This window comes from Protobothrops mucrosquamatus, unplaced genomic scaffold (assembly GCF_001527695.2).
Source record: "Protobothrops mucrosquamatus isolate PMUCROS unplaced genomic scaffold, P.Mucros_1.0 scaffold566, whole genome shotgun sequence".
In the NCBI taxonomy this organism is placed as follows: domain Eukaryota; kingdom Metazoa; phylum Chordata; class Lepidosauria; order Squamata; family Viperidae; genus Protobothrops; species Protobothrops mucrosquamatus.
Genome location: NW_015386869.1, coordinates 284,985 through 301,495, shown reverse-complemented (window position 1 = coordinate 301,495; position 16,511 = coordinate 284,985). Strand labels below are relative to the sequence as shown.

At 34.8% G+C, this 16,511-nt stretch overlaps 1 protein-coding gene across 1 annotated transcript in view; it reads right to left on the bottom strand.

Moving 5' to 3' along the window:
- The window catches only part of INPP5F (inositol polyphosphate-5-phosphatase F), a 43,779-nt gene that overhangs the window by 20,892 nt on the left and 6,376 nt on the right, over nt 1–16,511 (bottom strand). Inside the window, exons 2-6 of the mRNA XM_015817229.1 lie at nt 13,259–13,339; nt 6,316–6,452; nt 5,440–5,568; nt 1,537–1,704; nt 1,278–1,334 (exon numbers count right to left, since the gene is read on the bottom strand). Coding sequence (XP_015672715.1) covers nt 1,278–1,334; nt 1,537–1,704; nt 5,440–5,568; nt 6,316–6,452; nt 13,259–13,339 — 572 coding nt within the window. The remainder of the gene's footprint in view (nt 1–1,277; nt 1,335–1,536; nt 1,705–5,439; nt 5,569–6,315; nt 6,453–13,258; nt 13,340–16,511) is intronic.

Here is a 16,511-nt window from a genome sequence, read left to right as displayed (position 1 = left end):
TACAACAAATGATGGCAACAGTGTCACAGAATGAAACTAAATACTTTTCAACAGATTATCTTTCAAGGAAAGAGAGTAAAGACACTCATGTTGCTTTTGTTGCACCTGACAGCCACATTTGATACCATAAACTGTAATTTTACAAAAACATTTGGCTAGTACAGAATAGCTAGAACTGAGTCACTCAAAAGATGTTGCATAGAGATTTATAAATTATATTTTAGATGGACTGTGGAAACATTTTTGTTCTGCATGATTCTACACAAAGTAATTTGTTATCAACTTTTTTTAAAATCTACTTTTTCCTGCTTGATGTGAATGATGTTCTTCAGTTTGCTTTAAAATATTTAGTTGCAGGCTAAATATTTAGCTAGAGTGTTATCTAGACCAAAAACCAACTAAGAAACATTTTTCCAGCAGCTAATAAATCCATCTAGATAGGGTGAATATCTGCCAATGACTTCCAGCTTCATTATTTACCTGCTAGGAAAGGTTCTTTCAAGAAGCTCGTAACCTGTGATAATGCTTATTATGAATATAGGTATCATAACTTCATGGATGGTGACAAAACCAAGTAAAAAAACCAGACTCTGCAGATTTTTTTAAACAATTTTTTAAAAATTGTAACAAAAATATACTGTGTTTCATGATAAAAATATATGTGATTGTTTGATTCTTTATTTCTATAGACTTATATATCTGAAAGATATTCTCAGTACTTTTATTGCCTTACGTATATTCCTATCTTAGACACTATACAATTTCTCTATTTTATGCTTTATTGCAATATTTTCTTCTTTGCTCAGGCTTTGGCCTATATAATTAATTCTACTAGACAATCCGTGTGTCATTAAATCATTGTTTCAAAGATATTTCCTTACCTAAGCAGGAAAACATAATGACCATGGGTGGGCAAAAAAACAGTGGTAGCAGGAGCAACTTCTAATTTCTTGCCAGCTTGCTGACTGAGCTTCCTTATGGGAAGCTGGCAGGGAGCATCAGAAATCACATATCTTAAGAAAGCCGGAATCATGGAGGAATGTATGATATCACATATGGAAAAGTTACTGAAAGTCAGTAACAATTCCACTGGTTACTTAAATGGAAGCACTATTAGAAATCTAAATTTTGTGTCACAGACAATTAGGATAAGTTACATTGAAACACTAATGAGCTCTTTAATTGCCAATTAGACTAAACGGTATCAAGAAAACAGCACTATCTAATTAATTCATTGAAATTCTCAAGAAACCATAAATATATGGAATATTACTTACTCCAAGGTTTATCAGATCTTCAATCATGTGCTTATTCCAAAAGAATCTATCATCAACCTGAAACATATAAAAGTAAACTTTTTGTATCCAAATCTTACAGAAAACTGTGAAATCTCAAAGACTAAAGAACAATTTATATTGATTAGAACAGTCCAGGAACAAGAACTTAATTTGTGAAAGATTAGGAAACACGAATGTTTCTTTCCTTAAAATATATGCCCATATGTATCTATGGATGATCTTTCAAGAGACATATTACCTTTTTCCAGAGGGGCAAGTTAGTCTTCTCACATGCACTTTGCCTTTGTATAGAGTTTGTTAAGTCATAAGTCAAACTATAATAAAAAGAATCAGCATCCATAAACATTTTAAACAGTTCTTCCAATAGACGCCTCTCCAGTCTTTCTTTCTCTTTGCTTTCTTTAACCTACAAAAGGGCAGAATGTTTTATTTCAGTACAGTGAGTTGGATTCCTGTCACTAACCTAAACATGATTTTTCATAACGTACAATCTAACCATTTGCTTTTGTTTAAATAAAAGAAATATAATTTTTCATAGATTGGGTCTTTTCAAACAAGCACAGCTAGAATGACAACTTTGCAGACACTTTATGTTTAAAAAGGCTGAGAAATAACACTTCAAATAAAGTTACCTATCAAATGTATGACTAAGAATAGTATGAGGAAACATCTAGAGCAGTGTTTCTCAACCTTGACAATTTTAAGGCATGTGGACTTCAACTCCCAGAATTCCACAGCCAGCATTGCTGGCTGTGGAATTCTGGGAGTTGAAGTCCACATGCCTTAAAATTGTCAAGGTTGAGAAACACTGATCTAGAGTTACAGGAGGAAAGACCGCATGCTGCACAGAATCTTCATTAAATATAGGACTGTACTAACTCTACATAAAACATAATGTAACTCAAACATATTCAAACAGTGTCCTAAATAATAAAAAAATGTAAAAGGTACTATTTTTATTTAATGAAAGAAATAGACATCACATCTCCCATTTTTAAAAAATACTGCTCACAATAAGCTTTAAATACTGTATACACAACTTTAAAAGACAATCTCTCTAGATGCTTACTGCAAATGGCCATTCATAAATAAACCACTTCAAAGCAACGGGTGGAAACTAACCAAAGAGAGAAGCAACCTAGAACTAAGGAGAAACTTCCTGACAGTTAGAACAATTAACCAGTGGAACAACCTGCCTCCAGAAGCGGTGAATGCACCAACACTGGAAGTTTTTAAGAAGAAACTGGACAGCCATTTATCCGAAATGGTATAGGGTTTCCTGCCTGAGCAGGAGGTTGGACTAGATGACCTCCGAGGTCCCTTCCAACTTTATCATTATTATAGATTATAGATTAAAAGTTGCCAATTGTAAACATAGTTAGTTTCTTCTTCTGAACCACAAAAGCTATTGTTTCAAAATATAGCAATTAAAAATTAATCAATGACTTCATAAGTGAAGACCTGATCCATTAAGTCCACTCGTGAGGTTGGTATTTAATTATTTACTTATTTGTTAAATTTACATCTTGCCATGGGACTACTCTGGACAGCTTACAACAATAGGAAAAAAAATTAAAAATGTAAACATAACAATAGCAAAGGAATAGAACAGTAAACAATGGAAATACAATAATATGAAATTAAAAAGATGGGAGGGGGAAAGCAGGAAGTGCAAGGTAGAGGTGGGGGTCTTCAGGCCCCTACGGAGAAATAGAGGACGGTGAGGGAAAATCTCATCGGGGGGGCAGAATGTCCCAGAAGGCCAGCACTACAGCAGAGATCCCGTTCTACTGGATCCCATCAGTCGGAGTTCCTTGACCAACGGGCTTGTCTTAGCAGGACAAGATTGTTCATCAAGTAATCTGGACCTATGCTATGTAGGGTTTTAAAAGTCATAACCAACATCTTGAACTGCACCCAGAAGCAAACTGACAGCTCGCAAAGCAGTGGTACAACTTGGTTCACTCTACAGGCCACAAAGACTAATTGTGCTACCATGTTTTGTACGAGTTGAAGTTTCTGAATGCATTTCAAGGGTAGTCCCATGTAAACGTAAAAGCCCCATGTGTGCTATATTGCATTAAAAACATTTTCTGTATCAGCATTACTGGAAAGAATTCAAAGCAACTACAGCTTATAAATTTCTGTTGAGAAATGTATTTATGGAGGAACTATAATAATGGGGCAATGCAACTTTGATTTAAACCCATTTGTGTTCCAAAGTAACATTTTAGTCTACATTCTTATATGCTTTATAGACCATGGCTATTAATGTGTTTTCATATGTAATATTTATTGATGTGCATATCAAAGCATTTGTTGTTCTTGTTTTCTCCAGTACTCATTTTGTTTTCCTTGTATGCTTTAATAGGGAATATGTTGAATGAGAATTGATGTTACTAATAATCTACTGTACAGTAATAATTTCAGTATTTGATTTTCACCCTTTGCCTCACTGCCTTTTCAATATTTCTTTTGGTTCCACATCAGCAGCAAAGGATCAGGATCCTTTATTGCAAAATGGCCTCCAGATAATTGTAGGATGTCCTTTATTACCCTTGCTGTTCATCATCTAGAAACTAGCATTCTGAAATTCTATTTTTTTTTTCAGAACAAAGAGGTTCGATGTATGAAGCACTAGTTGGTAGACAAAATTAGTGCAGAATCAGACTAAAATCAGACTAATTGTCATTTGAAACATAAAGTAGTAGATATTATCATATTCTGTACTGTACTTTATTCCAGTCCCTTAAACACAATCAGTATGGAATTATTTTTTTCTTTCTTTTACATATGGACTGACCTACTTTAAGTTCAAAAGAAAAAAAACTAAAGAGAATCACCCAGGCATTCTGCCAGCAAATACCAGATGTAGCTAATTAAAAACGACAAAATATAGCCACATGTGAGAAAAGCATGATTGAGTTGCGGACCTGGATTTTGTGGGATAAAACAATATAAAACCTATGGCAATTAAGGATAATCAATTTAATCTGTATCTTAAAACAGAGGGGGAAAACAATACTACTGTTGATACCAGCATGAACAACCATATGAATGTCAGCACACAATTGTAGCCAGACACAAGAGGACCAAAATGTGACTATAGAAAACCAAAACAAGGAGGAAGGACAGGAAAGTGAATGAGGGTGGAGGCAAGGCGGGGACTGCCGAGCGTTTCCGAAAATGTATTGATTTGGATTATCTTTTTTTTTGCTTGTGTATGTAAATGCATCATACTGGTGTTTGTTGTTTAATTATAAAAATCAATAAAATTTTATTTTATTATGAAAACCAAAACAGAAGGCTGCAATATCTGAGATTGAATATGAACAGGGGAAAAAAGGAAACTAAACATTTGTTGCAAAGTTCTACAGTAACATAGGCGAGTCAATAACAAGCTAAATGTAGGAAACAAATGAATCCAAGGCTTTGCATCTAATAAAAACAATAAATTGTTTAAAGTTCCTAGGGATTCTTTCACAGGGGTATATTGGAAAAGAACTTTAGAAGAGAGATTAGAAGCAGTATTGAACATACTGATTGAAATGATAACATGTTCCAGTAGTAATATGAATTGTATTAGTAGGACTATATAATTGTGCAGTTAGAAATTATCAGGAATAGAGCAGAGTTTCAAACTTATGTGAAATACTAAAAGATAGTACCTGCAACAGTAAATACATATATTTGGGGACCCAAGGAGAGAGAAAGGTAAATGTTTTATTAGAACTGAATCTGACAAATGGGGATAGAACCAATCAAATAACATAAAGGCATAAAGGGCTTCAATCAGTAAAGTTTGGTCTACTTCTGTATCTAAGCAGGATGAAAACAGGAGATAAAAAGTAATCTGGCAGATAAAATAAAATACCCTTGATTACACTTGTGGGAATTTTAGCAAAGTTCAGAAGTATAACAGGAAAAAAGGCAGCAGAAATAAACAGTGGAAGACAAGGGGAAAGGGGCAATTTAATCAAGAAATATCTCCAAAACAAGTGAAATAGAAATATGCTTGAATATTTGTGACTATATTAATCAACTAGTTGGAGGAAAAGTACAAAATTAAATACATATGTGAGCAGTGTTTGTACAGCATCTACCATCAAAAATTCTTTAAAATCTGACAAATAATTATCACCTTCTTTTTATTAGAAGAGGAAACATTTGTTTTTATCTGAGTGAAGGTTCTCAGCAGAAATTTAGAATCATCTGGAGACTGTGTAATTTTCTCTGTTTTATATATTCCAAAATGATGTTTTTTACAGGGCTGAAAAAGAATAAATTTTGTTAAAAAGATGCTTAATAAAATAATTAGTTATATAAAATGCATTCACAGATTAATATTTTTCTAAGAAAATTAAATAAAAGCTAACATTTGCATGATACCAAATACATTTTTTAATTTTATTTATTTATTGAATATATACTCCTGCCTTTCATATTCTGTATTCTTACAATTAAATGAGAATAATAAATAGCAAAAAACTGGAAAGTTATATAGAATTCATTCTAGCTATCACTAAAGAATAATCTAATATATCTGCTAAAAGTTAGAAGATTCCACATTTTAAAAAGCCTTTTCATCTACTCTCTAACCTTGAGAAAGGTCACTGTCAAAGATTTAATTAACAAGTCTGTTGAAACAAGATTTTAGGCAAAACTAATTGTCATTTGTATATCTAATCATAGCAGAGACATCCCATTAAAAAAATATCTGATACAATGCAAATGACCACAGAGAAGGAACAGGTTATAAATGCAGTACAGTACAGTAAAAGACAGCAACTGAGAGATGGAAAGGAAGAACTGTTCCAAATGTTTGATAAGAAATGTTTACTATCCAGTTATCCTTTGGGTCAAATAATGATCACATTATAAATGTGTACCTAAAAATTATTATTCAGCATGGCTGCCTGATTTGATCATGATAACTTTCATTTCCACTTAGGTATCATTCCAACCATGTAAGTTGGTTGGAGCACTTCTTTTATGAATTGCTGGGATTTCATCTTACCTCCAAATCCAGATCCTGAGGTTCTGCTTCAGAAAGTGGTATTGCGACAATTTTTGTAATTTTACATACATCGTGGTCTCCTGGAAGCTTGCCAACAACAAGTTTTTGGCGAATTAGAAGCAACCACCAAGGCAAATCTATAAGAAATACAAATCTATTAGTTTGGAAAGAGAAATTTCAATTATAATTTTCACCTAGTGAATAGCAGCCTTTCAATTTAGATATTCTCTTGATCAGGCTGACAAAATTACAGCCTAACACTCAAGAGGAAAAGCCTCTTCTCGGTATGGAATTAAGGTTGCAGAACCCCAGAGCCCTGAAAGCCTTGAAAAAAACTGCAAATAATATATTTATTTATATTATAGTAATTACAGTATATTAATATATTATATTAATATTATTTTCTTTCACTAGAACACGGGCGTCAAACTCACGACATCGCGTGACATATCGCGAAGTGTCGTGACTTTTTTCCCCATTGCTGGCAATGGGGTGGGTGCGGTTTTGGTGTGATGCATCCGGCCCGCAGGCCAGCAGTTTGAACACCCCTGAACTATAACAAAACCAGTATCTGTTCCTTCCTAAGACAGATAGGATTTTTGGGATTTTTCTAATAATGAACATAGTGGTTAAAATAAAAAAATAATACATTTTATTTGCAGAAAGAGTTCACTACCATAGCCAAATAATAGGCTTTTTAAATAAACTGTTTAAAATTTTCAGTTTTAATTTAAGATTCAAGCTAATTATTTTTCTTGTGTCCTGACACTTGAGTAACCATGCTAAAACTGCATATACAATCTGGTTTATAACACTATTAATGTTAGGCTGTGAATCCTATGGGGCCATATTGTTTGTTGGGTAATTGGGTAATGACCAGTAATTCTTAATCCAGGGTATGATAAAATGAGGAGACCATATGTGGCACTGATTTGAGCTCCCAAAACAAATGAGATTTAAATCCAATAAATAGCAATTTATTCATCAGTGTAGGATGAGTTGGGTTTTTTTTTTTATTGAAATGTAAAATCAGAGTTACTGCATAATCTCCAGGCCACAGCATACACTCTCATAAGAGCAGGGCTTTTTTTCAGCCGGAACGCGGCGGAACCGCGTTCCGGCACCTTTTTCCGGGCCGGCCGCACCGGAAATAGCCCCTCCCACACCGGAAATAGCCCCTCCCAAATTTTACTTGCATTCCTGTTCTCTAAAGGGGCGGTCCTAGGGTTTGATGAGGGCGTGGCCAGGTTTGAGTTCCGCCACCTTTTCTCCGAGAAAAAAAGCCCTGCATAAGAGACTAACATTATCTATAGCTTTTTTGCCGTATCTTTTATTGATGATTCCAGTTATGTTTTAGTTTCTGTTCTGCATCTTAATCACTGTTACTTACCTTGAATTTTCCACTGAATAACAGAATATAATAATGAAAATGATTTTTGCAAAATAAGGCAGAATGTTTTTCAGTCCTTATGAAGACTTTAACATTTAATGACAATGCATGCCAATGAACATTACACTTCTTCTGAGGATTTAGACTTAAATACTTCCAATTTACTTTTTTTCAAGTACTTTAAAAGGGAGGGATATTGTAGCGTTCTATTATTGTAATAAAGCCCCAAAACAGAATCAGGATAACTGATATAATTACAACTTCATTCATAAAACAATAAAATACACTATACCTAAAGAATGTTTTTATGCTAATTATTATTTATAGCAATATAATTATTTATACTGCCTTGGTCAGTATCAATAGTGTCTTTATTTTAATAGCCAATAGAGAACTACTGAATTAAATAAAATTAAAAAACCTCAAATAGCATATATCCATAGTTACAGTGGCACAACTCCACTTAAGCGATACTCTTAACAGCAAATGAAAAAAAAAAACCTGCAGGAAGAGTAATTCCCCCTTGCTCTTTAAGCTTCTTATAGCCTGTGACAAGTTGTTTCAAACTGGAAAATCGGGGGGGGGGGGGGTGCAGCTGAATAGGGAATTGGTAAAAATGGTTTCATCACATCTTTCAAAAGGAAGCAACTTGAATCTCAATGACTTCCACAGATGAAAAGAACCCTTCCATTCACAGAAAGAATAGATTCTCCAGGAGTTTATTTCTTTACAAATGTTTTATGACATCACTATCTATAAACCAACCTATATGCTCTCAAATTTGCTGTTGAGGTTGGAAGAAGTATATTCTTTGCAGTTCCTGTGAGGTGAAGAAAATGCAATCACGCAAACAGACTTCCACTTATGTAACATTGGTTTCATAACTAATTTCAATCGGAAGAAAAGATGAGGTATTTCTATGCATGATTTCCTTTACCACAGTGGTTTATGTGTGAGAAAAGAGAACGATCATTATATCTGGTGAGAGGGAGAATGATTTTCATTTTTACAGGCAATATTTTGATGAGTAAATATCAATTCTATTTTGTTCTTGTTGTGGCCATTTTCTTCTAGTGTATCGTTTCTGGTCAGGTGTGTGTTTGTGTTGGAAAGGTAAGGTCTCCAAGATTGGTTTTCATTTGGAGACAAAAAAACATAATTATATATGGGTATTTCAAAGGATTTTCTGTCTTTTTTTATTATTTACTTGCCTATTTTGAGGAGTCCATGTTAAATATTTTTTCTTGCAGGTAAAGAAAATAAGTATGCTTATATGATTAAAAATATATTACAAAGTATAAGCAATATTTAAAAAAAAACAGAAAGGTCATTGCACAAATAAAAGAAAGATCTAGCTTTAGGTGGCATAAGTTACATTAAAACAAGTCTACTAATCCAGCCAGTGCTTTTTTTCTAAAAAAAAAAAAAAAAAAAAAAGGTGCCAGAACTCACACACATCATACAATCCGCCTTGCCTACCCTACAAGGTTCCATCCAAAAAAGGTGCCGGAACTCCGTTCTGGGCGTTCTATGACAAAAAAAGCCCTGAATCCATCGGCCCCCAACCTTTTGTGCACCAGGGACCAGTTCCGTGGCTCCATGGACCGGAGCGGACGTGGTTTCGCATGCTGCCTGCATTCCACAGACCAGGAGTTGGGGATCTCTGTACTAATTTATTTGCTGTCTCCCATGGACCACTTTATTCAGGCATTCCCTCAAGTATATGAAGATCTTAAAAGTGAAAGTTCTTAAAAAAAACAATGGGATCTTCTTCAAGCATGTCTCGAGCTTCTTCTGTTTTGGACCTTGCTTTGTTGCACTCATTTGAATGTAAATGAAAGTATTCCTCATGATCATGGATAATGCTGGGTCTGGGAGAAAACAATATTTACAGCCAGGAAGAAATAAGCAAAAAGTATTACGGCTCCACCCACCTCAAAACACAGTGGATATTTCTCTTGTTTTGACTAATAGCCAGAATACATGCCCATCTTTCAACGACAGGAGCAAACCCCATACCAGGCAAGATAAAGCAAGCTGTTACTAATACTGCAATTGTTTATATACACAGTTTAATGACAGTGTTGACAATTGGTTTTTGTATTTTATCTGCAGCATCTGGAAAACAATTTTGCTGCCAAAAAAAAAATGAAAACCCTTTTTATCTCTAATGTTCCAAGTAAATATTCTTTGTATCCAATCACAATGCAGTCCCTTCTATTCATCTGCCTCCGGAAAGGAAGGGAAAAACACAGCTATGAGTATGTTTTCAGAAGTAGTTTGTTCAAACAGATTTAGAATAGGATAGTACACAGACTACTATCATTTATTAATTCTAAATAAATTTACTATATTTAAAATATTTAAAACTTCACATATTCAAAAATATGTGACCATGTTACGGTACTTGTGAGGTATTTAATTTTTATTTGATTTTGAAGGTAAATTATTTGAAAAAATAGTCTCCCTTTCAGTTGAATACAATACTTTTACAGCAAAGCAATTAAACTCGTAAATATGCAAAAATTAATAAAACTGAATTTATGAGGAACTATTTTAAAACATATTCACACAACTACAAAATTCCATTTCTGCTGCTAGAATAAGCTTCAACCTCTCAATTACATTTCCATAATAAATCTTTAAAATATCAAGAAATATTTTGGACTACTCCATAGGATTCTCATATACTTCCCTATAAAATAGTGTAACACCATTCTTACTTTGCATACCATGTTTCAACGAAAGTAAAGCCTACCCGGAAAATAAGCCCTAGCTTGATTTTGGGGGGTGGGCCTAATATAAGCTGTACCCCAAAAATAAGCCTAGGGCAAGGTAGACATGAGCCACATGCCCCGTACCCACTTACCTCACAGTCAGACCTCTCCTTGCTGGCCCATTTCTTCTCCGGTATCTTCTGCAGCCAGGCCTGCATTTCTCAGTCAGGCCTTTTCAGGCCACTGCAGCCAAGAACAGAGCTGTGAATTGAATTCATTATGGATTGAATCCATAGCTCAGTACTCGGCTGCAGAGACCTTCCGAAAAGGCCTGACGGCAAAATGCAGGCCAAAATGCAGCTACAGAATGAAGCTGCTCCTTCGGCCAGAAGTGGACCGGCTAGGTGGGGCTGTCGGTGCTGGAGGTTAGTATAAAAGACATCCCCTGAAAATAAGACCTGGTGCCTCTTTTAGAGGCAAAAAAAATAAATAAGACCCATCTTATTTCGGGGGAAACACGGTAGTACCCAATGTTATCTCTCAACTACAGTCCTACTTTTCCATTAGCAGAAACTCCTGGGGATTCTGACAGATCTTTGAGCAATGAACTTCTTTATTACATTCCAGTTATTTCACAATAAACCATACTTATCTAAAAATAAAGTTTCGTCTCTTTCTTTAATCTAGTTTTTTTCCTATGAACTAGAACTTATAAAAATAGCAGCAGCGATTCTTTGCTGTTCTAAAATTCTAAAGGAAGTAACACTATCCTCTTAAGTTTTTTTCAGAAAGAAGTTGAAGAAACAAAAGTGGGATAGATTTTCCTCCCATAATTGTCAGAAGAAATGTTCACAAAGTACAGCTTGCTCGGTTTAATGCCACAGAAAACTAAGCTATCTCTGCAAAATAGACTTGCAAAAACAGTCAATACTAGCTCCTGTTGCATTTTCTGAAATAGGCACTATTATCTCTAAGAAAGAGATATATTTCCATTATTTTTGCAGGATACAACAGAAACATTACACTAGATTTTGAGAGGGGGTGGGGGGAGAGAGTGCTTCACACAAACATCCCAAAAAAGGGGGGAGTATTTTAAATTCATATATTGCTTCTCTAGGTACAATCCACTATACTTATTTTCCTTATAGCTTTCTAATTTAGGTTTCATTTAAAGTTATTTCCTCATAACATCAATATAGGTAATCAATATTTTATGGACATAAAAATCTAAACTATAAAATCTATGTACAGGTTTCAGGTTCTAGAAAAAATCTAGCTCTAGTTTAAGCAGCATACTGTGACAGTATATGGTAGTTTCTCATACCTATCCTTCTCTCAAAAAACTGGAACAAGCCAGACAAATGAAAGTAAAAATGTATAGACCATTTTTATTGAACTTAGCTTGTGAGAAATAATTTTATTAACTTATCTATAATAATCACAAACCAATTCACAAGAGATATTGCTTGCCTAAGTATTATTAAAAATAAGGTAAAGAAAGCTTGAGGACAAGCCAAGAGAATCTAAAGCAGGCTGACCTCACTTCTGAAATATTTAAGGTGTGCATACAGTACTATTCTATCTCTTTTTCAGCAGTACATATTTCATTAGTGAAGAACAACTTGTCTAGCTACCAAAGGTACTGGACTTTATTTTCAGTTGCCTTTGGAGTAAAAAATGCATCTTTGGGACAACCATGACCTGGTTGATTGAGAATCTCCATAGACCAGGGGTCCCCAACCCCAATCCATGGACCGGCCCCAGTCCGCAGCATGCCAGAAACCGGATCGCAGAAACAAGTGAAGCCCCATCCGAGGGATGCAGGCAGTACGCAAAACCATGCCCCCTCCAGTCAGCAGAAAAACCTCTTTCCACGGAACCGGTCCTTGGAGCCCAAAAGATTGGGGGCCACTTCCATAGAGAACTTGTCTAGCTTTTACAGTAGCATAAAGCACATGAAACCACTTAAGAGAAGGAAATCTTTAATAAATTGTAGTAACTAGGATAATGCAAACCATTTGGGGAAAAAAGTGATTCGTAAAGCATGCTAGCACAAATGAAGCAGCTTTCTTCAGAGCATGAAAGCAAGTATTATCCTTTGGAGTATCATACCAGAGTTTCAAAAGTTGTCCCCAAAGCACCTCTGCATATATGTGCATATCCAGACACTGCTGTTATAATTACTAGCAAAGAATGTGTATATAAACACAGAGCAGAAAGCCAGGAACAGCCTTCAAAGTTATAAAGCTCTCAAGAAAAAGTACTACACTGACAATAACATGTTCTGAAAGGCATCTCTTTTACATGCTTTGTAGAGCCCAATTATAATCTGCTCTCCAAAAAGATGCCTTTTCACATAATATTGGTGATATTTCCATGCTTCTTCCAGAATGTTCAACTCAGCAGCTTTATTTATAATCCCAAACTAAGTTTACAGTTACAAGAATTCTCATTTTTTACAGCCACCTATTACTAATATATCACATATATTACTAACAGCTGAACTTAAAACCATTTCAATATTTTATTAATACGTTCATGAATGTGTATATATTTCATTCATATGTATATATTTTTCTTTCCTAACATCATTGGATAAATCATGAAAACACTTCAAGAAGTATGACATAGTTTTAGACAGCTATGTGCTTTCCAATTCTTTATTAATTGAACTAAAAAGTGACACATTACATTGATAGAAGCATTGTCAAAGATCAGATATATTTTCTCAGTCATAGGTAATTTTAGAGTGGAGGTTCCTATCCCAACAGGCATAACAAATTGAACATTATTTTAATTATTTCTTCAGGCTGTACAAAGATTTTACTGTACGTACCTGTATGAAGTTGAATTTTGCCAATAATTCCCTCAATCAAACCCAGACAAATTGGATTCCAAGCCAAAAGAAGATCAGTAGCTGTAGAGAAAGAAGAGATGAGTTACACACATAAACTTATCCATATAATTCAAATATACACTTCTTATTTTATTATTTATCTGCAAAAACTGGGTTTCTATTAGGCAAGATGATGGTGTAAACATGCTAGATACAAATTACTCCATCTAGTCAAGAAAATTTCTTTTAAGAAAACATTATATATTTCTTGATCTAATACCCTGACTAAAATTAAGTTTGATTTTTTTCCCATAGCCAAGACTTTAGAAAGACTAATTCAAAAGCCTCCATTGTCCCTTTACCAACAAGATGGTGGTTCTTAATCAAAGTAGGATTAATTCTTTGAGAAGTCCAATTTCATAATAAGAAAATATATTCATTCTTTCCTAATTCTGTTATGAGGAAAGGTACATAGCTGTTTTCTGGCTAGGATGACTTCTTCAGAATAAAGATGGAACTCAGCCATTTCTACATAATGTTAAACAAAATAAGATACTTGGAGAGCCAACAGATTTTAGCTCATCTATAAAAGTTCTGGCAATGGCTTCAAAATCTAAGGGACTGGTTTGGACAAAACTCAGCAGCACTTTTTCGTGCTGCTGCTGATAAAAACAGCAGCAGCACGATCGCCAACATGATCGCCAACGTCCGATAACAGATATGGCACAAGAATTCTTACCACCTAACATGTTTAGTATTGCTAGCAGAAAACATATAAGTAGGTGATTTTGAGTTTTGAATTCCTACTTCAGGTGACTCCAAGGAACTCAGTACATGATGATACAATACTCAATTGGCAAAGCTTCTCCTAATTTTTATCAATATACTTTTTTAGTTTTAATTAAATATTCTTTAAAACCATTGATGCCAAACTCTAGAAATAGAAGTGCATTTTATTGGGAAAAGGGAACATCAGAGGAAAAAACAAGAAAAGTAACACTTCAGAGAATCTAAATAAAATCGATAGTTATTATCAGCTTACACAAGCAGATCTTGAGAATTATTGAATTATAGAGATAAAAGATGCTATCAGATCTAACATCCTGCCCACTGCAGAAATCCAACAACACAGACAGATGTCTGTAAAACTCTCTAACCTCTGCTTGAACCCCTCCAGTGGCAGAGATCCAACTAACTCTCTGGGTAATTGGCTCTACTGTCAAACTTTTCCTACCTGCCAAGAAGGTTTTTTTTCTAACATTCACTGTCTTCTCATAACTTAAATCCATTTTTCCATGTTATTCAGATAACTGAGGAATGATATATTTCCTTCGTACCTTTATTTCAAAGCTAAACATTCTTTCATTTCATTCTATAGGACTTAATTACTAATCCCCTGATCATCTTCATTGCCTTTTTCTGAATTTGTTTCAAGTTTTCCAAATTTTTCATAAAGTATGATCCCCACAACTAAACACAATGCTTATGATGAGGTCTGTCCAAACTAGAATGCTGTAAAATTGAGCTGTTTGGAAACAGTACTCCTGTTGATAAAGCCAAAAACTGCACTTGATTATTTTATAGCCACATCATGCTGCTGACACATATTCAGTTTGTAATCAGCTAATATTCCCATTTTTTTCACAAGTACTATTAATGAAACAAATATTCCCAAACCCCTTCTTATACATAATTTCCTAAGTGAAGAACCCTGATTGCCTTTGTTAATTTTATTCTGTTGTTTAAGCCATTTCTCTAACTTCTCAAAGGTGTTTTGAACTTGATTTCCATCTATAGTTTTGTGAAACTTGAAAATCTAACACACGTTTTCTTCTCTTTTACTTTGCAGCTATTAATAAAAAATATTTAAAAATAGGGATAGCTAAACGCATCTCAATATTTCACTCCAGTTTAAAGGAATATAATTTTTTCTTGGAATATAATTTTCATCTGTTATATATCCTTTTAATTTTCATATCATGCAGTAACTAGTTTGCTAATCAGAGCATCATATGATGTACCTTAACATTAACAAATCAGGATCAACTATGTCTATTATTTTCACAGCTAAGTAAGGAAATCGCCTTATCAGAAAGCAAGACATTTGTTTCTCAAGAATTATTATTGACCTATCCATGCTGACTTCTAGTAATTAACAGAATGTTTTCAAGGTGCTTTCAATCAATCATTTTATGATTTACTTAAGAATCTTCCCAAATAGCATTGTCAGACTGACTGGTATATAACTCTCTGTATCTTCTTTTTCTTCCTTTTAAATTGTTGTTCTCCTCCTGGCACTTTGCTAGTTCTACCAGATTTCTCAAAGCTGGTATGTAAAAGTTAGTATGTCAATATCATGAATATGATACATAATAAGACAAGAAAACATTTTCTTACAATATATCACAGCTAGAGAGATCATAGAATCATACATCTGGAAATTATGATCAGAGATTACCTCGTCCAACCCCTATTTGTTGTAGGATCTGATAAAGTGGCTGCCTGGAATAGATGGGTGGGGCCTTGGATTGTATCACACTACGTGACCTATGTATGCCAATTCAAGTACAACTAGTTTACTAGCAGCTCTGGGAAATGAAATGCTAGAAAGATGCCAGGAGGAGGAAGTCTTCTGCAATTGGAGGAAAACTCAAAGTGAATTTGACCAGGCAATTATAAGAGCCATATCCGGGATTACCTCATCGCAATGAGGATGGCAAAATGTCAACATTTCTCCACTCTTACTGCATCTGCTAATAATCATCCAGCAAACCTGTTTAGGATAGCCCAGTCCTACTGGGTAAGGAGAGCTCCATCCAGAACATCTGAGGGGTTTTTTAGATTATTCTGGCTGGCTGTAAGATAAAGTCACACTGCCTTGAACTCTGATTGTGTCAGGCCAGAGTGCCTGAAGTATAGTCTGGTGCTGTGATCTGGCATGGGTTTATGCCGGTAATTCCTGAGGAAGTGGACAGGGCTCCTTATATTGTCATTTGTTCACTGGATCTGGTTGCTTTCTGGCTCATGATAACAGCCAAAAAGGTCACCTGCAGTAGGGTTCTTGATGTAATGTTGGTCTCTCTGACGTGTGTGTGTGTGTGTGTATGCGCGCCCCCAGTCTTAAAAGAGGTGGTGGTATATTTCTCAAGAGCTCACCATTAGATCCAACAGTCTTCAATATCTATCAACTAGTGTCCAACCTTCCCTTTCCCTTTAATGGTTTAGGAGTGTGACACCTGCTTTGGCTGCCACT